Here is a 25,868-nt window from a genome sequence, read left to right as displayed (position 1 = left end):
TTCCCATGCCATTATGCTGGCAAAGATACAGGAAAGATTCACAAGGATGGAGCCAAGACCAGCAGGCTTGAGCTCCAAGGAGAGGCTGAGCCTTTTCTGCCCTGGAATTGAGAAGGTTGACAGGTTATAAAGCCCTAAGGGGCAGAGATAAGGTGAATGGTCACAGTCTTTCTCCAGGGTAGTGTGACAGAGTATCTGGATATATATAAACATATGTTTTTGGGAGATAAATTGGGAAAGGTTTGTTAGAGTAGGTCTCATACAAACACTTTAAAACAGATCTTATTTGAAATACTGGAGCTCTGCTCATGCTAGACATATCGGCTACACAGCTTTTGCAAGAGCTTTGGAGAGTGCTCAAGAGACCTCACTAATGGATTGTTGTTTACAAAAGGCGACAGATGAAAGAGAATGCTGGAGCTGCTGCTGTCTGAAAGAGAGCTTTCTGTTGTAAGAGGGTTATGTGGTTTTGCAAACAGCGAGAGAGAGATAGAGAGACACAGAGATCACTTGACAACAGACGTAGCTGGGACTGGAACAGGACAAGCTGGCAAGCTTGTTTGGAAGACATCCTGGTCAAAGCCCTTGTGGTTCATGCAAGAGGAACTGGCTGCCTAACGTTTCACTTGGAATAAGGGAAACAAAAAAGGAACTCTGTGGTGACCTGAAAGAAAGAGGTTATCATCTGGAGAACCCTGAAGGGGCAAGCTTCATCAGCAAGACACTGAAGTGGCTGATGGAAGTAAATCAGTTGTGGATGTCCTGGAACAACAAATCTCTCTCGGAAAACCGACAAGAACATTCCTGAGTGGTAACCATTTACCTTTCAAGCACCTGGTGAACTTTATAAATGTTAAATTCTGTGCACAGTATAAGAATTGCATGCCACCAGTGAACTTGGAGGAGTGAGAAGTGAGATTGGAACTTTTCTGAACTTACACACATATTACATAGACTTACACTTAGAAGGGAGTTAAGTTAGGTTATGCAAGTTAGTGATAAATTAAAGTTTGATTCTGTTTTCATGTTGAAAGATAATTAAAAGCAACTTTTGTTGAAGTAACCATTTGTCTTGGTGAATATCTATTGCTGCTGGGTTTTGGGATCCTCTGAGCTTGTAACAGTAGGGATATCTAAAACTAGAGCACATGAGAGGGGAAGTATTTAAAAAGGACATGAAGGGCAACCTTTTCTGCATAGAGGGAACGAGATGCCAGAGGACGTGGCAGAATATCTCAGATTACTAGTTCATTATCATTTGACTCTACACATAAAACCGGACAAAACAATGATTCTTCATTGTGCCACATACAAAATATGCAGCACATAATATTCACATAAAAATATAATATAAAAAATGTATCATATTTTGCAAGAATTAACTCAGCCTGTAGGAAGGAGTGATTTCCCAGCCATCAACTTCAAACCATATAACTTATAATGCCCGTGTGGGTTTTTGCCAAGCCCTTGGAAGCTCCACCAATCCAGGTTCAATCCTGACCTCTGGTGCTGTGTGGAGTGTGAAACTTCTTAAGACAACACAGGTTTCCCGGGTGTTCCACTTTCCTTCCACATCCCAAAGGCATCCCTCTCTTCACTTGAGTATCCGCGGGAGACTCCTACTCCATCCGGTGCTCCTGCTGTGGGCTTCTCTACATTGAAGAGACCAGTTGCAGACTGGCAGATCACTTCGGTGAGCACCTTCGCTCTGTCCACATCAGTAATAGGGATCTCAAAAAGGCCAACCATTTCAATTCTGCTCCCCTCTTCCAGGCGGACATGTCTGTACATTGCCTCGTGCACTGCTGAACCAAAACGCTGGTTATGTATCTTTCTCTTTGTTACATAAAGAGCACTGTTTGACCTGCTAAGTTTGTCCAGCATTAAGTTTTTATTTCAATTATGGTGGCTGCAGACTTTTGTATTTTAATCCTAAGAATATTATGCACAGTCTTGTCCATAAGGGTGGAGAAAAGATTCGCCAAGGTGTTACTGGAAATGGAGGACTTGAGTTGCAAGGAGATTAGATAGATCAGGTCATCTTCCCCTGGAATGCAGGAGGCTGAGGGGTGACCTTACACAGGTTTATAAAATCATGAGGGACACAGATAAGATAAATAGGCAGTGTTTTCCTCAGGGTAGGGGAAAGACTGGAAGGGACCCAAGGGGCAACATTTTCCACACAGAGGGTGATAATGTGGAACAAGCAGCCAGAAAATGTGGGAGAGGTGGTTACAATTACAATAAAACCCCTGGTATCTGACACCAATGCTAGAGAAGTGAATTTTCCAGTTGCTTGAGATTGTATGAATGGCAAACTAATGGCAAGGCATGAGAATTTTAAACTTCCGCATTTTTTATCTATTTATTTTACACAATTTTTTTTTGCCGGTTGCTTGAATTCCAGATAACAGGGATTTTACTGTACAATGGTTAAAAGACATTTGGCCAGATACATTGATAAAGAAGGTTTAGTGTAGCTATTCTCAACATTTCTTTTGCTTTGATTTCCTTAAAATTCTGCTCAAAGTTTATGGACCCCCTTCCCTGTGAAGTTTAATTGGTTTCTTCCGTACTTCTCTCCTACTGACTATATGAAAAAAACCACAAAAAATATTTTATGATTTCAGTCCGTGGTCTCCCTGTAAATGTGCTATGGACCACGGTGGGGCGGGGGGAATTAACATTGCTCCCATTGAGAATGGCTTACTTAACATTTAATTTTTTTTTAAATTTTTACATTTAGAAATAAAGCATAATAACAGGCCATTTCGGCCCACGAGTCCGTGCAGCCCAGTTTACACCCACCCGGTACATTTCGAATGGTGGGAGGAAACCAGAGCCCCCAAGGAAAACCCACGCAGACACAGGGAGAACATACACATTCCTGACGGACAGTGCAAGATTCGAACTTAAGTCCCAATTGCTGGCACTGTAAGGGCTGTGTGCTAACTGCTACGTCAGTTGTGACACCCCTATAGAGAAACCTGAACCAAACACAGGCAAACAGAAGATAGCTGAGATTAGCAACTTGGTCAGCATGGACGAGTTGGACCAAAGTGCTTGTTTCTGTGTTCTTTGAGGGAACCTAATAAGCCATTTATTTTTAAACATCTTTTCACAGTGGTATTGCTACGCTGTTTAAATGCCAGACTATCAGTGCAGATGAATTTCTAGAACGAGAGCACATTCCTCCCCACCCAAGCATGCCAACATTGAGAAGAAAACCTATTTGCAAGAGAGAAGCAACTTTTCCAATTGATCGATATTGCTAATGCACAGTATTAACTCAGAGAGAAAAATAAAGGGCATACAACCTGTCCAGGAGATTTTCTTTTGGAATTCGAACATTATCAAACATGAGAATTCCATTATCAACTCCATTCAGACCTAGCACGAAGATAAGAGAATAGGTTAGAAAATAAAAAATATAATTACAATTTAGCAATCCTAACCATTGCAAAATAGGTCATGAACTTAGCAAGTAGATTAAATCAGGAGTTAAAGTAAAAGCAACTATATTTTTAAAATGTAGATGTCCATTTTGGCCCACAAGTCTGTGCCACCCAATTTACACCCTACACCCCCATTACGTTTTGAAAACTGTAAAGGAGTATGTGGACATTTAAGTCATTCAGTGCTCCCTGCCCAGCCATCAACGATCATACAGTCATTCAGCAAAGAAACAGGCCCTTGGACCACCAAAGCGCCTGCCAACCATCCAGTAAGAATTTCATTCACCAGAACTTGCCGATTCAAGGGCTCATCCAGACATACTTTTTTTTAAAAAAATGCTTGTGAGTGGACCTGCCCTCCTCTAGGCAGGAGACCAATACACCAAATTAACGGACGAGGTTCTGGCTTTAGGCTTGCGATGGGGGTGAGGTGCTCTTTCCGTTCTCCATAATCACCAGAATACCGGCTGCACAATCCAAGGACCTAACTTCAAGCGATTTATCTCCAGCATTTCACTAAAGGGGATCTTAATGAAATGAGCGGAGGTGGATAAAAGAAAATCAGTCAACGAATACCTAAGAATTTCTTTGAAATGTCGAGGGCGTGGAATTTGCTGATAATTGATAATGTGTGCGTCATACACACAGTCCAATGTACACATGCACCAAAATTCTTGCTCTGCGGCTAAAATGGTGCTTTTTGTTTAAAAAAATTAAGTTATCCCATAACAGAAATAAATAACAAATATAAAATATAATAAATAAGTTGCAGTTAATTCAAGGTAAAAAAAAAAAAAGCTCAATCAATGAAATTATGCAATTTTGCAGTCAGGTCTTTTTGTGATCCCAGAGTAGTTTATGGTTAAAGGTGGTAAGAGATTCAAGAGCCTGAAAGCCATGGGGGGGGGGGGGGGGCAGGGGAAATGGTTCTTAAACTTGGAGGTGCTGGACATCAGGCTTCTGAACCTTCTTCTCAAAGGCAGCAGCGAGAAGAGGTTGTGAACAAGGCAATGGGGGGCCTTTCTGTGAGGCAGAGCGTCACATAGAAATCTTCAATGGGCCTAAGATTGGTGAACGTGACTGACTTGGCTAGGTCTGCCAATTTCTGTATTCCTGGGAACATGAATGACCAAACCAAGCTGTGATGCAACCAGTCAGTAAACTTTCCGTAGTACAAACATCTGTAGAAGTTTGATAGAGTATCCTAGGCCGTGCCAAATCTCCTTGTACTTCTTGGAAACTAGAGGTGCTGGTGTGTCTTCTTCATGGTTGCCTCAATGTGCTGGCTCCTGGAAAGAACTTACCAATATGTGGACTCCCAGGAACTTAAGGGCACGAGCTCTCCCCACCATCATCCCATCAATGTGGACAGGTACATGGTCCATAAGTATCTCTTTCCTAAAATCCTTGGCCTTGCTGACGTTGAGAGGGCAGATTGTTGTTCTGGCCCATCAGATTCTCAATCTCCATTCTATATCCTGACATCATTTCTGGTTATGGTCCACGTTCCTTTATTGTCAAGTACATTACAGTATTACACAAAATTTGTTTGCCCGTAGAGACACGCACACAGAGTCATCACTGGTCCTGCATCCCCACCAAGAATGGAAGCAAAAGGGAATCCCTTGGGAGACACTCGATGTCCTGTGGATTCCACCACCTACATGGCCTCCTGTCTGCTCCAGTGGTGAACCCTAGCTCCAGGTATCCATCACCCTCCTTGGCCCCTGGTTCCAAACTGAAGTTATCAGCACCCATCAGCACCCTCACAATTCCCAGTCCGGGTACCTGATTCCCACGAGCCAGACTCCACGGCAGCCCACAGCCCGATGTGACTCTGAGCACCTCGCTGGTCCACTGCTGTGGTCTACTTCCCTATAGGAACTTCTCCTCGGCACAGGGTGCTCTCTAGCTCTGGAGACCCGTACTGATCTGCTGCTCCCCCAGAGCCCACATCGCTAGTGGTCTGGCTGGTAGCCACGGGCACTGCCATCTTGGGAACACACCCCTGTGGGCTTGTCGATGTTTACCTACATCCACAATACCTCACATGCACTCTGTCACTTTAACAACTTTCAGATCCCTGAACTCAGCCACCTCATTTAAATGTTCTCTTCTGCCCTCCCATCTATATCTACCTCTGACCTGCTGTCCTGTGCTCCTCTCTTCCGCCCCGTCCCCTCCCTCCACCATTTTATTCAGACACCTGCCTGCTTTCGGCACATACCTTGATGAAGGGCTCAGGCCTGAAATGTTGGTTTATAACACTGCATCACTTTCTCCAGCACTTTTGCGCGCGGTATTAGATAGATTTGTCCTCAGAAATATTTCTTTACTAACCCAGCAAGTTTTCCAAAAAAAAAGGAAAGTCTGCAGGCAGAGGAGACTGCAGCTGCCAGAATCCAGAACAAAAATAAAACTGAACTCTGGAAGAACTCAGTAGACCAAGCAACATCTATGGAGGAAAAAGACGCATGGGTTGAGACTGTGCATCTGGACTGGGAGACTGGGCACCAGAGTGAACTTGGGTCAATAGGTTGACTGATTACACATTTTATTAACCTGATTGAAGAGAAGAAAACCCATCTGTACAAGGTATGTGAAGAGACAGAGATTCAAACAGGCCAAAACTGCAGATGCTGGATTCTTGAACAAATGAAAAATTGCTGGAGGAATTCAGCAGGTCAGACGGCATCGTGGGTAGAAATGGTCAGTCAACATTTCAGGTTAATAGCTTGGTAGTGCAGAGAGTATCAAATTCCTTGGAGTCCACTTAACAAGTGACTTATCCTGGACACACATCTCCTCACTTGTCAGGAAGGCGTAATAGCGACTACATTTCTTGAGAAGACTGAGGTGGGCAAGACTACCAGCTGCCATCCAGTCAACTTCTTACAGGAGCTCTACCGAGAACGTCCTGGCCGGCTGCATCACAGTGTGGTACAGTGACTGTAGAGCATTGGATTGGAGGTCAATCCACAGGACCACAAGAGCAGCAGAGATAAGTCACACTCCCTACCATTGACATGATCTGCTCGTATCCTTCCCTACCTTCCCGCACACAACATCTTTCAGCTGTTTCCGTCGGGAAACAGATGCAGGAGTATCAGAGCCAGAACCACCAGGCTGAGGAACAGCTTCTTCCCTGAGCAGTGAAACTGCTGAATGACTACATGAACTGGTCATACAAACCCTCCAAGATTTTACTATTTATTAAACAATATTTATTAATTTTTATATATGCACTGCATACATGTCTGTTAGTGTGTTATGCCTGTACGGGAGTTTCCATATTTTTGCACCGAGGACCAGAGAATGCAGTTTTGACAGGTTGTACTTGTACAACCAGATGATGATAAACTTGAATTTGGCTCTGGGCCCTGTATCAAGACCAAAGGGAGGGAAGGGGGTGATATGTAAAGGGAGATCGAAGCTGGGGGAGGGGCCCAGAGGTGGCAGGACAGAAGGTGCAAAAGGTGGAGGGGTAGGTAGAAGAAATGACCACTGAGAAAGGGGTAGGTGGGGAAGAAAAGTGAAAGACCAGGTGAATTTCAACCAGGCATAGAATGAGAAAGAGAAGGACTGGATAATAGAGCCTGAGAAACATCTTTTAAAACTTTCGACTGAAATTGACCCGTCTGCTTTTCACTGCAGATGCTGCGTGAGATGCTGAGCACCTCTTATTTGCTGTTCGTGGAGGGAGTCGCGCATTAGTTGTTAACGTTAAATGACACATCATTGTATTTAGCCAAGGCAGCCTGCAAATAAAAGATTGAGTTGACTCACCTTCCTTGTGCATCATATCAATTACCGTGACTCCTGGATGCACATTGCCTGCGTGATCTCGAATTGGCACAATAAAACAGTGAGGCCCTGGTAAACGGAAATACATACATATAAGCTGTCTTTATAAATCAAACCCCTCCAGGTATTACAGAACAATTTCAGGAAGACAGAGGTAAAATGATCAAAATGCCAATATTCCTCTTCCTCTAACTGCAATCTTTCTTGAGAAATATATTTTGCAGCGCCAAGTTTTCCCCCAGGTAATTTTCCTGATCACCCAAACTTCAGCAGGTACACAGTAATTGTATTTATTGACCATCAGAGGGCACTGAAAGCACACTTTACCAGAAGCCAGTTACCTTATTGTGCTGGAATGGGAAATACCTGTGCGCAATACAAAGGCTTTGTTAAAAATATTTATTTTTCCGCATTAATCCTGATTACTGCAATAATTACCTCCCACCCTGAGGAGATGTCCTTAACCCTGGCACGAGGCACATGACACAGCCTTGGAGATTCACATTTACAGCTGCTGGGAACGGTATTTATCCCCCGAACTGCACTGTCTCCATTCGACCTACTTTTCCACTCCCTCAACCTGAATGGTCCCCACCGTCTTGTGGTCAACTGACTCCACACTCTGCATCCTTCCTTCTAAGCTACAAGGAGAAGGTGCAGCGAAAATCAACAAGGATGTTGCCAGGACTCAGGGAGGGGCCTATTCTCAAGGGAGAGGTTGAGCAGGCTTTATTCTCTGCAGCACAGCAGTACGAGGAGTTGTCGTATAAAGGGGTCAAAAATCATGAATCATATTGGGTGAACGCAGAGTCTTTTGACCAGAGTAGGGGAGACAGTAACCAGAGGACATAGGTTAAAGGTGAGATGGGAGAGATTTAACAGGAACTGGAATGATAACCTTTATTTTACTACACAGTGTGGTGGGTGCATGGAATGAGCTGCGGAGGAGGTGGTTGAGGCCGGAACCATCGCAATGTTGAAGAAAAAATTTGACAGAATCACTGTCAGGGTAGGTTTAGAGCAGGGGTCTGCAAAGTGGTCGATATCAACCCCTGGGAGCCGATGCGACTATCCAAGGGGTTGATAAAATGCCTGGGGGTCGAGAGGGGGTCAATAAATGCTGGGGGGGATTGAACTTTTGCGGTCGAAAACGGGTGTACCTATGGCAGGGGTGGCCAACCTCTCACAAGAGATGGTCTTGAGGGCCAACATGTTGCATTTGGCTTCGGCCTTTTAATGAGTTGAGAGAGAACAAGAGGAGGAAGAGTGGACGGTGGAAAAGAAAGCAGTGTGTATTCTTTGTATGTCGGGGGGGTTGGCAGTGCTAGGGAGGCACCGCCATCCCCTTCCCACACGTTCCCCTCTCCACCTTGCCTCCATTACTCCCTTGTCCACTCCTCCCTCCCCACCAATCATCCCCTTGGAACCTACCCCATGTGACTGCAGGAGATGCTCCACTTGCGCGAACACCTCCTCCCTCACCACCATTTGGGGCCCCAATCAGTCCAAATGAAGCAACAATTCACTTGTGACTCTGCAGGAGTCATCCACTCCTCACGTTGTGGTCTCTCCTACATCACAGAGCCTGGACACAAACTGGGAGATCGCTTTGTTTAGCACCTCGGCATTACCCGTCACAATAGCATGGATCTCCCAGTGGCCCCACATTTCAATTCCTCATCCCATTCCCTTGCTGACATGTCTATTCATGGTCTCATACGCTGCCAGACTGAGACCACCCACAAATTTGAGGGACAACATCTCACCTTCTGTCTGGATACCCTCCAACCAGATGGCATTAATATCGACTTTTCTGCCTTTCATTAAACATTCCCCCCCCCCCAAACTCACCTTCTTCCCCTGTCACCTTCCCCTAGCTCTGCCTCTCCCTTCTGTCTCCTTTCATACATACCTAATAAATTCTTACCTCGTGGCTTATCATATCCAATTAACACCATACGTGGGTCTGGGTTCCTCCCTAAGCCAGAATTAACTGAATTCTGAGACTTTGAGATTTCCTACTTATGCCTTATTCCTTGAAGAAGGGCTCAGCCCCAAAGCGTCGGCAATACAGTATATCTTTGTCTCCTATGGACGCTGAAATGACTGGCTGAAGTTATTCCGGCATCTCGGTGTGTTTTTCCTCCACAGATGCCGTCTGACTCACTCTTTCACTCCACCAATTTTTTTTTTGAGGTTTTAACTATTTAAGAGTGGGATGCAAAAATGCCCATGAGCGGTATCCAAAAACTAATTAGGAATTAGCCTGCAGACAAGTCGATCTCCCATTTCGTCACATTCACTCTGCTATTAGCAACTATCCATTATTGGTTTAATCATGGGCATCTAAGTCAGATTATTAAAGAGAGGCTTCACTTGCATCTATGTCACTTCCAAATGCATGTGCTCATAACTGATGGTGAAATGAGCTCCATTTACTGAACATGAAAAAAGTGTTGGCCCTCTTCTCCCCTTCCCCTCCCCGCCCCCGCCCCCCCCCCCCCCGCCACTGTTATGTTCTAGATGCAATATTGAAGCATTGAGAGATCCACAAACCTAGCAATTCTCCATTGACAATTAGTTGAGCAAACACAGCAGCGTAGTTTCCCTTCATTGCATTCCCAATGTACATCTTCTCTGCATCTTCACAAGGCGTATGAATAATAAATTCCTGTAAGGTGCAAGAAATTTCATTTTATTACACATTGGCATCTTTCACTAATCTCAAGCCGATGCAGTGATAAAGGTTATTTTGCAAGCAGTTCCACTAGACATCTTGTACACAGTGTAGGAGACAAAACACAGTACATAAAAGAACGCGCGGGCGCGAGATCATTTGGGACAGAACAACAATATAATTTTGCTATTGTTAGGTTCACTCAAGAATCTGATGGTGTGTGATCTTAATATCATGAATCTTCTTCAATAAGTGGGAGGGGTGGGGGTGGATATGACACGAGTGTGGCCAGGGAGGGAGGTCTTTTAATATATTGGCCTTTTTTCCAAATCAGCGGAACATATATGATGAGTCATTGGAGGGGAGGGGAGTGGGTGAGGTGGCCTGAGCTGCATTTACAATTTTCTTGCTGTCTTGGGCAGAATGTTCTGGTCCCACACAGGGATGCACCTGTAGAGGTTGTCAAGGAACGCTGGTGACATGCCAAACGACCTCAGGCATTGAAGGATGCAAGACACTGGGGTTTTCTTGGCCACTGCGTTGAAGTGGATGAACTCGAACAAGTCACTGGGTTGGTTTACCCTGACGAACTTGTAGCTCTCCATCTCATCACCACTGATGTGGACTGGGGAGAGAACGTTATCACCAGCTCCTTGGTTTTGTTGACTTTGAGTGAGAGATTGCTGTGCTGGCTCCGAACCACGAGTCTATATTTTATTGTGACACCTAGACCAGCAGTAATAGAAATTCGCCAAGGCAATTATATTTTCAAAACAATAATTTTTATTAATAACACAACACTTCTTACTTAACTCTAAATGTAACTAACTTAACCCCACTATGCACAAGTATGTGCATGTGTAGCAAAAACCAAACTAGTACAATTTAGGCACAACTCTGAAGAGATGATTTTAAAGTTTAGTCTCAGAAAGCTTTTGTGTTGAAACTCAAAGTCTTTATTGCTGACAAATTCTTGTAGGTTTGTTTTCAGAAAATTGTTTCTTCATATGAATTATTTCTCTCTCTTGCATGGATGTTTCAGAACTTGAACTTTCTTCCACAATTATTTAAAAAACTCCGGCGAGGGTTACATGAGGTGGCCTTGTAAAAATGGATACAGTGAAACTGTCCTCTTTTCAAAGAGACAGCTGAAGTGGCTTTTCCTTTCCACTGAGTTTTGTATCTCCCATGGTAAAGGGAATACAATAAGAACAGTGCCTCTCTCAATAGCGACTACTGCATTTCTGACTTCAGATGTTTCTTGGTGCAATATTAAACATGTCTTTTCTGGAATGTCGAAATCACATGACATGACCTCATTGCTATCTTTGAAGTTTCTTCAAACCATTGAAGTATAATTCCAAATTACTCCTTTCTGTCTACTGGCCATTGTATCAAAAGTCCTGTGTACACAAGTGCTTCTCATTAGCAAACATTATTGTTCCAGCAATTGAATGGACCATTCAATTCTAATTTTTATTGCTGTTTTCCAGACACTGTGTCTCTGTATGGAATTGCGTGTGTCTTTGTCCCTGGCCACCCAAAACTAAGAAATATATACAATTAAAGATTAATAATAACAATTCTGTCACACTATACCTTCCATCTTCGATACTCCAATTCATCAGAAATCCTCCTTAGGACAGTGGGGCCTTTCACGAATTCATAGATTGAGATGGAGCGGAGTTTGGCCACTCAGTTGTGGGTGTACAGGGAGTATGATAGGGGGCTGTGCAAAAATCCCTGGGGTATCCCAGTGTTGAGGATGGTCATGGAGGAGGTGCTGTCACCAATCTTCACCGACTTCAGCCGGTGTGCTGTTACAGCTCGATCACCCCCTGCCACCCCACCAACTTGGCCACCATTCACGAGTTGGTATCATCCCAGAAAAATGCTTTCATGACAGACCCCATATATCAATGTGCTTCTGTTATCACTGGACAAGGATCAGTTGCAGGAATACTGGCTGACACAGTACCTTCATTCCCCTAACCCCTCCCCTTCTTGTTGCAGCACACAAGGTGCGAGTGGCATGAGGGACGAGGCTGTGAGCTTGGTTTGCGGCACCTCGAGTAAGTAGGGAGTGGAAAGTAAAGGTGTGTGGCGTGGATGTGAGCTGAGAAGCTGGGTGGGCTGAAGCATGTGTGTTGTGTGTGCTGACAGTGGGCAAGTGTAAGGCAGTGGCTGCAGGAGGAAATGATTGGGCAGTGTGGTTGTGGGTGTGGAGAGGGATGGTGCAGGCGTCAGAGGCAGCAAGAAGAGGGGAGCAAGGTGGAAAGAATGAGTAAACTACTGGTGCTGGGTCATTGGTTTCAGTCGCTGAATCTGGAACGTGGTAAGATGCAGCAAAAAAATAGGAAACGACTGGACCGTGAAGTAGGCACAGAAGCTGGTCAGCACCATCCCAGCCTCAGTCAGGCTCAGGCCTGGTTAGTACATTGACGGGAGACCACCTAGGAATACCAGGTGCCGTAGCCTTTTCTTGCTGGATCAGGATCACTCTCCCTCAGCCTTTTTTGCGCCTATACTGACCAGCTATCAGAAAGCTTCTAAACCTTCTCTCCTTCCTTCATCCTTCCTCACTACACAATACAAATCTTTCACAGATCAACGTGCACTCTTCATCGACATGCATCCCCGACAGCTACACACGGATTTCCTTGTTTAGACCATAGAACATTACAGCACAGAAACAGGGGCTTCGGCCCTTCTGGTCCATGCTGAACTATTATCCTATAGCCCTACTGACCTGCACCAAGACCATACCCCCCCATTCCCTTCCCATCCATGTATCTGTCTCATTTTTTCTTAAATGTCAAAAATTGAACCTTTATTTACTAATTCAGCCACATTGCCCAATTCCTACAACACCATCCACACATCAATCACTCGCTTACCTGGGATGCTGGATCGTATGTTGCTAGTGTTTGGATTCCTCTTACATTACTCCCATGTCCACGTTCCGTCATTGCAAACATCCCGGTAAATTTTAAGTCCTATGAGATGATTGAGGGAAAGCACCCACATGAGTAAAAGGTTTCCGGGCCAGGAAATGAACTTCGCTGGCAGAGACCGAGGAACTTCCTCCTGCAGTTCGTCAGAGGGAAAATGCACCATGGGTTGTGGATGGGGTTCCCAGCCTGGTCCATTTGCAAAGTGACACATCTCATCTTTATGTTTGAATCCCTTCTTCATTTTGCCCCTCCAGATTTCATGTCACCCACCCCAGCAAACTCAGACATTCTGTCAACATCGCTCCTCACTCTGCCTTGAGAGCAGCAGCAATGTTTTCAGCTATGGAGTACCCATACATTAACTCACAGGAGGGAATGAAAGCAACTTACTCTCCTGTTAGCCATCTTAATGATATGGATGGCAATGTAATCAGCTACGAGAGTTTACTGTCATATATAGTGCCCTCCAAATACCCTCCACATCTGTTTCCTTTATTTGCCCCTGTGCTCCACAGTTTTAAATTTATAATCAAATAATTCACATGCGATTAAAGTGCACATTCCAGATTTTATTCAAGAGTATTTGTGCACATTTTGGTTTGACCATGGAGAAATTACAGCACTTTTTTTTTTTAAACAGTCCCTTCATTTCCAGGTGCATAATATTTGGGACATTATAAATGGTATGTATATTAAAGTAGTCACGTTTTAGTACTTTGTTGCAGATCCCTTGCATGCAATGACTGCTTGAAGTCTGTGATTCATAGACACCATCTTCTCTGATGATGTTCTGCCACGACTCTACTGCAGCTATCCTCAGCTCCTGCTTGTTTCGGGGCCTTGTCACCTTCAAGTTTACTCTTCAGCATATGGAAGGCGTGCTCAACTGGATTTTGATTGGGTAACTGACTTGGCCATTCGAGAATTTTCCAGTTTTTAACCTTGGAAAAACTATTTTGTTGTTTTAGCAGCATGCTTGTGAATCATTGTCTTGCCGTAGGATGAAACACTGTCCAATGAACTTGAGTAGATCTTTCTGTACACCTTAGAATTCATTTTGCTCCTGCCATAAAGAGTTACACCACCAATGAAGATGAGTGCACCAGAACCTGTGGCAACCATATGTGCCCAGCCCAAAACATCCCCACCACCATGTTTCACAGATGAGGTGGTGCGCTTTGGATCTTGGGCAGTTCCTTTTCACCTTCATACATTGCTCTTGCCATCACTCTGATACAGGTTAATCTTTGTCTCATGTGTCCACAAGACATTTTTCCAGAATTCTGCAGGCTCTTTTAAATACTTCTTGGCAAACTGTAATCTGGTCATCCAGTTTCTGTGGCTAACTAGTGGTTTGCATCTGGCAGTGTTGCTTTTGTATTTCTGTTCATGAAATCTTCTGCGGAAAGTAGACATTGACACATCCAGATCTGCCTCCTGAAGAGTGTTTCAATCCCAAGTCCAGGTAGTTGGGGATTTTTCTTCATTATGATGAGAGAATTCTTCTGTTATCAGCAGTGGGGGTCTTCCTTGGCCTTCCAGTCCCTTAGCGATTACTGAGCTCACCTGTACGCTCTTTCTCCTTAATGATGTTCCAAACTGTTGATTTTGATCATCCTAAGGTTTGGGCAATGTCTCTTACTGTTTTATTATGGCTTCTTTGAATTTCAATGGCACAACTTTGATTTTTGTGAAAAGTGGCAACGAGAGACTCCAAAGGTGATCAAAAGCTAAGAATCAAGCCCAGCTCTCTTAAACCTGCACCAATGAAGCGATTAAACATACCTGAGTACTCACAAAAAGCTGTGAAGACAAATGTCCCAAACATTATGATGCCCTGAAATGACGGGACTGTATAAAAAGTGCTGTAATTTCTACATGGTCAAACCAAAATGTCGACAAGTATGGAACAAACATGTGAATTGTTTGATTACAAATATGAAACAGTGGAGCACAAGGGCAAATAAAGGAAAAAAGTTGTCCCAAACATTATGGAGGCACTGAATGGTCTAAAAAGTGATCCAAGGTGTTGATGAGACCACACTTGGAGCACGATGTGCTGTTTTAGTTGCTCAACTGTAGGAAGGACATGCATAAATTGAAAGCGGTGCAGGGGAGCTTCATTTGGATGTGTTGGAGGGTTTGAGTGATAGGCAGAGGTGGGATAGGCTGGGGCTTTATTCCCTCGTGTGTAGGAGGCAGAGAGGAGACCTTATAGAGATTTATAAAATCATGAAGGGCATGGAAAAAGTGAACGCTCACAGTCTATTTTCCACAATTCTAGAATGAGAGGGTTTCAAGTGAAAGGGGAGAGATGTAAGAAGACCCAAGCGGCACCTTCTTCACTCAAATAGCTGCTTGTATTTGGAACATGCTCCCAGAGGAAGCTGTAGAAGTAGGTACAAGTACAAGGTACAATAGGTACATCCGGAATTCAAGCAACAGAAATTCAAACAACCGGCAAGAAAAAAAACCAGAGGAAACAAACAAATTTAGAAAAATTAAAATAAATTAGAATGAAAATTTAAAGACAAGTTTAAAATTGTAAAAGTAAATGTTCTCCGAAGCAACACCCAAACCTTTGGTGAAGGTGGGAGCAAACATTCAGCCAGAAGAGGGCCCCCGTGGACTGTCCCTGCAGCAGCTGTTTGAATAAAGTTGTGTTTGAATAAAATGGGGCACCCAGGATGGAGAGCAGGCCAAGGCCGACGCCGCTTGGGCCACTCTCCCAAAGTGTTTCCCTATTGCTGCCAAGTAAGTCTTCGTCTTTATTTGTATATTATTTAGTATATTAGTAGGGCTTTATCTGTAAACATGAAGGAGGAGCGGTTTAATTATAACGGCGGCACAGTTAGCGCAAGGAACAGGGTCTGCGAATTGAATTTAAATTTTGTAAATTACAGGAATTACCTGATTAAAGTGAAATTTACATAATTAAGGACTACAACACTGATTTTATTTTTCAAATTACCTTACATTTTTCACTGTCTTTCGTCTTTTAAACTGTTTATTCTTAATGCAGGTGCATTAGTGAGGCATTGTAAGAGCGAGTCTCAGGCAACCCAAAAATTTGCAGATCTGGCATCTGGAATCCCCGTGGGTGCTGCGTACTGGGTTTTTTTTTGAACAGATATGGATAGGAAGGCTTAGAAGTATATGGACCAATGCAGGCAAATGGGATTAGCCACACCACCACCTTGATGAGCATGGGCAAGATGGCCCATGCTGTGTGGCTCTTGGACTACTTGATGAAGATTTACATAGTAAACGTGGCCAATTTTAGCCTTTTGTTCTGAATGTTTCGGCCATTCTCGACTGGAACCCCCATACTGGCTTACCTGCTCTTCCCAGCAACAGGCTGGAAGGGTGGCACAGTTGGCATAGCGGTTAGCACAACGCCTTTACAACGCCAGGGACAGGGGCTCAAATCTGGTGCTGTCTGTAAAGAGCTTGTACATTCTCCGTGACCGTGTGTTTTCCCGGGGGGGGGGGGGGGGGGGCCTCCAGTTTCTTCCCACACCGTTCAAAGCATACCGTGGGTGTTGGTTAATTGGGTGTAAATTGAGCGGCATGGATTTGTGGGTCCAAATGGCCTGTTACCGTGTTGTATGTCTACATTTAAAATTTAAAAATTTTAATTTAAAATTTAAAGCCAAGCTGACAGGTGTGGCCAACATGGGTGGACCATTCCTTCATATAATTGCAATTGCAAACTAAAGACAATTCAACATGGATAGTAAAACAAGACAACCTGCAAGTGCTGAACAGCATTGGTCCAGAGAAATACCAGTATGAGTGAAAAGAATATACAATTGCATCATATGCAAGGGTAGATACTCCGACACATACCTTCAGAGGCTGAAGCCACTTTTCAATGTGCATCTGGCTGCCAAGGTTGATAACTGCCCCACCAAACAACCAGCAGACCACACCCATCTGCAAGATAAAAAACAAGAGAAATTAGGCTGTACATGTGAAATGGCTAATATTCCATCTTCTTTGAGTGAAACCACTCAAGATTCAGGCACTGAGACTGGCATAAACCACAGAGATTGACAGATTCTTGATTTACCTGAGCATCAAAGGTTATGAACAGAAGCCCGGGCAGTGGGGCTGAGTGGAAAAATGGATCAGCTCATGATTAAGTGGTGAGGCAGACTTGATGGGCTGAATAGCCTATTTCTGCTCTCATGTCTTATGGTCTTCCCTGTCACACCAGAGCATCAGATTTGTGTCCTTTTGTCACCCTTTCATTTTGACAGCAATCTCTGGGGTTCTGGGTACTGTTCTGTCACGGCCTTCTCAGAGCCGACGACAGAAAGAAAAGCCGGACTTGCATCCAGACGTTCGCACCCCATAATGTGGGAAATCTCTTCCCTGTCACCCCTGAACCATCCTGCTGTCCCTTGACAATCTCACCTTCCATGTCCAATGTCTGTTCTCTCACCCTCAAGAAAAGTTGCATTCCCCAAATGTTTTTAAGTTTTTTTGTTATTTCCACAGAGATGGAATTTTATGAGTAGCATTGAAAATATTGGAATTCAAAAAGTAAAGCATTAAAAAGCGATTTGGCCCAATAAATCCATGCCAGGGATTATGTTCCGCATGAGCCTTCTTTTATCAACACAAGTTTCTGCCCCTTTAACTGTCAAATGTGGCATCTAGTTTTACTCTTACACAATATGCATTTCATTCTCATAAACAATTGTCAATGGTGTTTTCTCCCACACCCAAACTACTGTTAGATTTTTTAAAATGTATGTTAGGGTCTAAAGTCCACTGATGTAATCCTTCATCTTCCTTCTACTCCGCCTATCTAGAGGACATGAGTTAAGGGTGAAACGTGAAATATATAAAGGAAACATTCGGAGGAACATGTTCACACAGAGAGCGATGGGAGCATGGAATGAGCTGCCAGCTGAAGAGGTGAATGCCGGCTCAATTTGTACATGCAAGAAAAATTTGAATAGGTGTATGAATGGGAGAAGAATTGAGGGCTATGGTCCGGGTGCAGGTCATTGGGTCAAGGCAGGATCATAGTTTGGCATGGACTAGATGGGCTGAAGTTGCCTGTTCCTGTACTCTAATGTTCTGTGGTTCTATCCAGTAAAAAAAACCCAAAGTATCCTCAATCTAGGGATAAGTGGATAAATAGCTGGTGGGATCTCTGGTTGAATGCTACAACAGAAAATAGTTTCATGGATTCGATGATAGAATTATACAGAATGTACTTTTTTTTTTAAATTTTTTATTTTTCACACCATAAATCACATTAGCCATGATATACACTATTTCTTTTTATACAGAATGTACTTCAGAGAAAAAGGACTTTGACTCAAATTCATGGACCTTCTCCCATTTCTTCTCTGATTACCCTGACCTTCCATTTATTTCTCCTTCATATTTATTTCACTTTCCCTTAAGTATAGGTGCTCTTCAACTTTTAAAGGGGTTACATCCCGGCAAACCCATCGTAAATTGAAATAATTGTACATCGAAAAGGAAGACAGGTATACCTTGTATAACATCAACAGTGTTGTACTATTCCCTACACTGATCCCGCTGCCCCGCTCTCTCCCGACAGCACTGTATCTGCCCCCACACTGATCCCGCTCTCTCCCCACAGTGCTGCATCAGTTCCTGCAAGAACTGATTGACCAAGGAGGCTACAAAGAATTCACCTTAGAGGAATTATCAGCATTTATTGGAAAAATCAATGATGCTTGCGATGGCCTTACTTGAAAGTAAATAATGACAGTCACTCTATTGTACTATCGTAACTTCGAAAAATCATAAGTCTGACCATCGTAAGTATGGGAGCACCTGTAAAACTGTAATTTGCCTCAAATAACACATTTTACCTCAAACAATACAGATTGTGGTACTCTGCCTTCCAGTTACGTTACAAGAACTACCGTCAAGTCTGAATAACACAACTCTTGCCCTTACCTTTACTCCAGTTGCAAGATCTGCTGTGGAGAGAACTTCACCAATCGCCAGGCTTTTATTGATGCAGTGTTTTTTCTTTTCTATCTGAAAGAACAACCAACGTGAGATGTCAAGTTTACTTCAGAAAGGGCCAGAATGAGTGGACATGGAGAAGATGTTTCCAGTAGAGGGAGAGTCTAGGGCAGGGGTGTCAAACTCAAATTCACGGAGGGCCAAAATTAAAAACTTGGACTAAGTCGAGGGCCGAACTAATTATTTATTGAAAATTTTCAACAACATGTTTTCTCTTCTTTAAACATATGTAATGTTAAACTTTTTCTTATTAAAATAAATGTTTAATAATAGTTTTGGATAAACTCTTTCCAGAAGCATTAACAAATAAGAAATAAAATATTCAATAAATAATATTTCTCTATAGAGGATTTGTCAAATGTTGCTAGTGTGCTGTCGAATAGTAAAATCTGAGGGCTATTGAGAATGTAGGAGAATAACATGATTCCTGAAACAATCAAATGGGTGACTGATTGTGGGCATGAACTCTAGCAGGGTTATTTGCCATGCCCTTTTTCCATTGGTACAGATATCCTTTGATTTACACACTTTTCAAGTTTTATGCCTAATGAGCTTGTATCCAGGTGCAGAACCATTTTTAACCAGGAATATATTTATTACTGTGACATGAAACTATTGGAAGATCATTTTATCCTGAGATTAAAGTTCATAATCCTTACTCAGGCCTGTGTGCGGGAGGGCGGGGTTGGACAACGACAGTGCGGGGGCATTGGACAACGACAGTGCGGGGGCATTGGACAACGACAGTGCGGGGGCATTGGACAACGACAGTGCGGGGGCATTGGACAACGACAGTGCGGGGGCATCGGCTCTCGCTGCAGGGCGGCATCTCGGCGGATCAGCAGCCCCGTCACCGTGAGTCGCGGGTCGGCCTGTGGCAGGGAGGGGGAGTGGGCAACGGTCCTGGCGAGGTCAGGCCCGAGGCCTCCGGTTCCGGGCGCTGGGAAGCGGCCTTGGCTTCCCCTGACACCGGCCAGGCCGCGCTGCGGTGGGAGGGCGGGCGGGGGGACACGACAGTGCGGGGGCATCGGCTCTCGCTGCAGGGCGGCATCTCGGCGGATCAGCGGCCCCGTCACCGTGAGTCGCGGGTCAGCCTGCGGCAGGGAGGGGGAGTGGGCAACGGTCCTGGCGAGGTCAGGCCCGAGGCCTCCGGTTCCGGGCGCTGGGAAGCGGCCTTGGCTTCCTCTGACACTGGCCAGGCCCCAAAACCAGAGTCCACGGTGAGACCCTGCAACGTAAACAGAGGAGGTGGGGGCGATTAGCGGGCTGACGCCAATGCATTCTGGGATTTATAGTATTAGCTGTGCATGCGCTATACTGGCGCGGCGGCCAGCGGGCCACCTCTAATACATTTTTTAAATGATTTTGCGGGCCAAATATAATTATATCGCGGGCCAAAGTTTGACATGTGTGGTCTAGGGGCAGCGGGCACAGCCTCTAAAACAGAGATGAGGAGAAATTCCTTCAGGCAGTGAATCTGTGGAAGACAGGTGTGGAGCTCAAGTCTTTGGGTATATTTAAAGCAGAGGTCGATCGGTTCTTGATTAGTGAGGGTGTCAAAGGCAGGAGGGAAAGGTTGAGAGGAAAAACACGTCAGCCAGGATTTGAATGGTAGAGCAGAGTCAATGGGCCGAATGGCCTAATTTTGCTCCTATGCCACGTAGGAAAAAATAATCACAGACTAAGTTCATGTAGTTCAAGGCAGACTGGAGCAGATGGCTTAGACTGGACACAAGGAGATATAATTGGAACACAGCTGGGAAGTGTCCCACATTCAAAGGCAGATTTGAGCCAACATCCGAAATGCAGGTTCACAATGCTCACCAGGATGTGGCCAGCACCACTTATAGTAGGACACTGATAACCAGCTATTCAACTGTTTGGAAATCTTGACCGTTCAGCATCAGGATCAATTATTAATCCAGAGCACAAGTCAAGGGTTCAAAGCCAGGTGAGCAGTCAAAACTAAGGTCCAGAGAGCTTCCTGGTTTAAATGGTTTTGACCAATTTAAAATTAGACACGCAGCACAGTTTCAGGCCCTTTCGGCCCACGAGCTCATGCACCCAAAATACACCAATTAAACCAAAACCCCTGTATGTGTTGAAGGGTGGGAGGAAACCGGAGCACCGACTCAGACACAGGGAGAACGTACAAACTCCTCACAAAGAGTGCTGGATTCGAACCCAGGTTCGTTGGCATTATTTCAGCTAATCATGGCGCCTCCAAATTCAAGCACACAAATTGCAACTTACAACATGAAACTCACAGGGTTCCATTTCCCAATCCCTTTAAACTCACAGCGTTCACTCAATAAAAAAATAAAATGTCATTGTGTAAAAGGTGAAATAAGCATATTGGGGAATGAATGTGACACCCGTAAAATCTGCGAATCGAATATCAAAGTCCTGAAGCTGCCGAATGATCAGTTTTACTGTAACTACCTTCTGATGTTAGTATTACGATGAGAAGATGTATTTGAAGTTAACGATTAGCCATGATCTTAATCAAAGCATGCAGAAAAGGCTAACCTGCTCTCATTTCTTTTGTTCAAGGACACAATGTCACGAATTTTCATCCACTGCCATGCAAATGCAGCCCCACATATTTGTGTCCAGGGTTAAGTTTTTTATTTATTTTAACGACGCAGCCCGGTAAAAGGCCCTTCCGGTCCATGAAACCAGTGAAGCCCAATTACACCCAATTAACCTTCCAGTCCCGTGGGCTTTGAAACGGAGGAGGAAACTGGAGCCCTTAGAAGAAATCTGCACAGACAAGGAGAACATACGAAACGCTTTAAAGACAGCTCCGCATTTGAACCTAAGTCATGGGTGATGTTACAGTGTTATGCTAACTGTGCTGTGATTGGAACACCAATCAAAATGATCCTTTTCAAAAGCATTTCAAATCTGTGCTCACAGTTAATAATTTTGCATTATAGTTCCAACCAATTCCCTCTCTTTACAATTTTTTTCTTTCTTGCAGTGCTCTTTACCTACTTGGCATTCCAGGAGCTCTCTTGATCACGTGAGAATGTGACCATCCCTGTGATTGATTTGTTCATCCCTAAAATAAATACTGTTGAAATACAGAGAACAAACCAAGTCCCACAAGCAGCTGCAAGATATTAATCAACTAATATGTTTCTCTCTGGTGTTGCAACCTTGAGGGACGTATCGTAGAGTCATAGACCAGTGCAGCATGGAAACAGGCCCTGTGGCCCACAACCAATCCGAACACAATACCCATTTTCAGTTATTAAAGATGCGATTGCAGCATATTTGGAAAGTAGTGGTATCATCGGACAGAGTCAGCATGGTTTTATGAAGGAAAAATCATGTCTGATGAACCTAATAGAATTTTTTGAGGATGTAATTAGTAGAGTGGATAGCAGAGAACCAGTGAATGTGGTATATCTGGACTTCCAGAAGGCTTTTGATAAGGTCCCGCACAGGAGATTAGAGTACAAACTTAAAGCACACAGTATAGGAGGGATGGTATTGAAGTGGATAGAGAATTGGTTGAAAGACAGAAAGCAAAGGGTAGGAATAAACAGGTTATTTTCAGGTGGTAGGCAGTGACTAGTGGGGTACTGCAAGGGTCAGTGCTGGGACCCCAGTTGTTTACAATATATATCAATGACTTAGATGAGGGAATAGAAAGCAGCATCTCCAAGTTTGCAGATGACATGAAGCTGGGTGGCCTGGTTAGCTGGGTAGAGGATGCTAAGAGGATGCAGGGTGACTTGGACAAGTTAGGTGAGTGGGCCAATGCATGGCAGATGCAATATAATGTGGATAAATGTGAGGTTATCCACTTTGGAGGCAAGAACAGGAGATGATTACCTCAATGGTGTCCGAGTAGGAAAAGGAGAGATGCAACGGGACTTGGGTATCGCTTACATCAGCTATTGAAAGGGGGCATGCAGCAGGCAGTGAGGAAAGCGAATGGTATGTTGGCATTCATAGCAAGAGAATTCATGTACAGGAGCAGAGAGGTTCTATTGCAACTGTACAATGCCTTGGTGAGACCACACCTGGAGTAATGTGTACAGTTTTGGTCTCCTTACCCGAGGAAAGACATCCTTGCCATAGAGGAAGTGCAAAGACGGTTCACTAGATTGATAACAGGACTTACATATGAAGAAAGGCTGAATCGACTAGGATTATACTCACTGGAATTTAGAAGATTGAGGGGGGAATCTTTTAGAAACATATAAAATTCTTAAGGGATTGGACAAGCTAGATGTAGGAAGGTTGTTCTCAATGTTGGGCAACACCAGAACCAGGGGTCGCAGTTTAAGGATAAGGGGGAAGTCTTTTAGGACTGAGATGAGAAAGAAAATTGTCTCAGAGGGTGGTGAATCTGTGGAATTCTTTGCCACAGGAAGTAGTTGAAGCCTGTTCTTTATCTATATTTAAGAGAGAGTTAGATTTGCCCCTTGTGGCTAAGGGAATCAGAGACTATGGGGAGAAGGCAGGTACTGAGTACTGAGTAGATGATCAGCCATGATCAAAATGAATGGCGGTGGAGACTTGAAGGGCCAAAAGGCCTACTCCTGCACCTATTTTCAATGTTTCTTATCCAAGTATATGTCCAAATACCCTTTACACATTGAAATTGTCTCTGCCTTCATTACCCCCTCCAGCAGCTCATTCCAAACACCTGCAACATTTGTGTGAAATAGTTAAACCTCAGGCCCCTCTTTAATATCTCTCTTCTCGCCTCTAGTTTTAGGCTCCCCTATCTTGGGAGTCATCTATTACCCCTTTTACACAACTGTTAAAAGACAGGAATTAACCGCCTTTTAACCGCTTACCTGTGTCAACACACGAGCACAGGATGGGGGTCATTTTCATCCCAATAATTACCTGGCAAGGTAGGTAGTATCAGAGCTGAGTTGCAGCAATCTGGCCTTAAAAACGGGTCGTTCACACACCAATTAATTGAGATCGCTATGCAAAAAGGCACTGGATGATAATGTGGTAAATTGGATCAGCAAGTTTTCAGATGGCACTAAGATTGGAGGTACTGTGGAGAGCGATGAAGGGTCTCAAAGCTTGCAGAGGGATCTGTACCAGCTCGAAGAATAGGATGAAACATTGGCAAATAGAATTTAATGCAGACAAGTGTCAGGTGTTGCATTTTGGAAGGACCAACTAAAGGCGGACATAAGCGATATGGCACTGAGGGATGCGGTAGAACAGAGGGACCTGAGAATGCAGATACATAATTCCCTGAAACTGGCGTCACAAGTAGATAGGGTTGTAAAATGAGCTTTTGGCATATTGACCTTCATAAATCAAAGTATTAAGTACAGAAGTTGGGATGTTATGGTAAGCTGTATAGAACATTGGCGAGGCAAAATTTGGAGTATTGTGTGTAGTTTTGGTCACCTAACTGCAGGAAAGATATCAATAAGATTGAAATCACAGAGAGGATTTACATGGATGTTGCCAGGACCTGAGGAACTGAGTAACAGGGAAAGGTTAAACAGGTTATGACTTTATTCCCTGGAGTGTCAAGAGAATAAGGGGAGATTTAATAGTATACAAAATGGAGTAAATGAAAGTCAGGTACAATTTTGACATTTAAGAGAAATTGGATAGGTACATGGATGGGAGGGTGATGGAGGGATCTAGTCTAGGTGCAAGTCATTGGGATTAGGCAGAAGAGTCAAGTCAAGTTTATTGTCATCTGATTGTACAAGTACAACCTGACAAAACAGCGTTCTCTGGTCCTTGGTGCAAAAACATGCAGACACACAATCAGACAGAACACACGTGCAGACAATACAAATGCATGACAAGTATTTCATCAGACAAAGAAATAATTTCATGAATATGAGAGCCTCGGATGGTCAGTGTGAGCAGATCCTTTGATCGTTCAGCATTCTCACTGCCCATGGGAAGACAGCCTGGTGGTGCTGGCTCAGATACTTCTGTATCTCTTCCCCAACAGGAGCAGCTGTGTACAGTGTGGAAGGCGTCCTCAATGATTTTGCATGCCCTCTTTTTCAGATAATAACAGTTAGGCATAGACTAGATAGGCTAAAGGACCCGATTCTGTGCTGTAGTGTTCTATGTTTCTATAGTCTGTGAATAAAGCTTTAACTATCTGTGCCTCTTAATCTTATAAACCTCCATAAAGTCACCCCTCAGTCTCCGATGTTTTAATGAGAAGCCACTCTATACAAACCCTCCTTCTAACCATTCCAGGCACATCTTGGTGAATCCCTGTTCTGCAATCTTTCTAATGCTACCACATCCTTCTTGTAGTGTGCCACTGCAACTGTGCACAATGCTCCAGATACGGCCTGATCACAACTTAAAATCCCAACTCTTATTCTCAATGCCTCTGTCTATGAGGGTGAGTGAGCATGACAAATGCCTTCTTCACAACCCTATCCACACCTGCTGCCACTTTCCAGAGAAGAGTGAACTTGCACCCCAAAGTCTCTCTGTACATTCTTAGCCAAAATCCTTCACTATCAAAGACACCACCAGTTTTCGTGTCGTCAGCGAGCTTCAAGTCGCCTGCATTCTCACCCAATTTCATTTATAAGACAGACAAAAGTCCCAGCACCAATCTCAGTGATATTGAGAACTCACTTGAAAGAGTGTCAGAGGATACCTTACATCTGCCAAAAGGTAGATCACGGTCTTAGCATCACGTGGGATTTCACAACCCCTCAGAATTTGAAAATTGCCTCATGATGTCAAAGCAGATTATATTCTCAATTCTGAATTCTGTTTATATATTGAAAGGTCACGTGATGTGGGAGAGTGAGTGGAAGCAAGTATCTGAGCCAGAACCACCAGGCTGAAGAACAGCTTCTTCCCATGGGCAGTGAGAATGGCAAATGACCAAAGGATCTGCTCACACTGACCATCCGAGGCTCTCATATTCATGAATTTATTTCTTTGTATCTCGCTCCCAGATCTATATGAAAATAAACC

General features: G+C 43.9%; 1 protein-coding gene across 11 annotated transcripts in view; it reads right to left on the bottom strand.

The window, feature by feature from the left end:
• Positions 1 to 25,868, bottom strand: part of acoxl (acyl-CoA oxidase-like) — a 434,711-nt gene that overhangs the window by 369,702 nt on the left and 39,141 nt on the right. For all 11 annotated transcript variants that reach the window (XM_069887663.1, XM_069887664.1, XM_069887661.1 and 8 more), the window contains 6 exons: positions 18,840 to 18,923; positions 16,740 to 16,826; positions 12,834 to 12,932; positions 9,816 to 9,930; positions 7,242 to 7,328; positions 3,318 to 3,390 (listed from right to left, as the gene is read on the bottom strand). In XM_069887663.1, the coding sequence (XP_069743764.1) occupies positions 3,318 to 3,390; positions 7,242 to 7,328; positions 9,816 to 9,930; positions 12,834 to 12,932; positions 16,740 to 16,826; positions 18,840 to 18,923 (545 nt within the window). The remainder of the gene's footprint in view (positions 1 to 3,317; positions 3,391 to 7,241; positions 7,329 to 9,815; positions 9,931 to 12,833; positions 12,933 to 16,739; positions 16,827 to 18,839; positions 18,924 to 25,868) is intronic.

Source organism: Narcine bancroftii, chromosome 6 (assembly GCF_036971445.1).
Source record: "Narcine bancroftii isolate sNarBan1 chromosome 6, sNarBan1.hap1, whole genome shotgun sequence".
NCBI classification, from domain to species: Eukaryota; Metazoa; Chordata; class Chondrichthyes; order Torpediniformes; family Narcinidae; genus Narcine; species Narcine bancroftii.
Note: the sequence above shows the minus strand (reverse complement) of the source record. Positions and strands in the feature narration are given on the sequence as shown.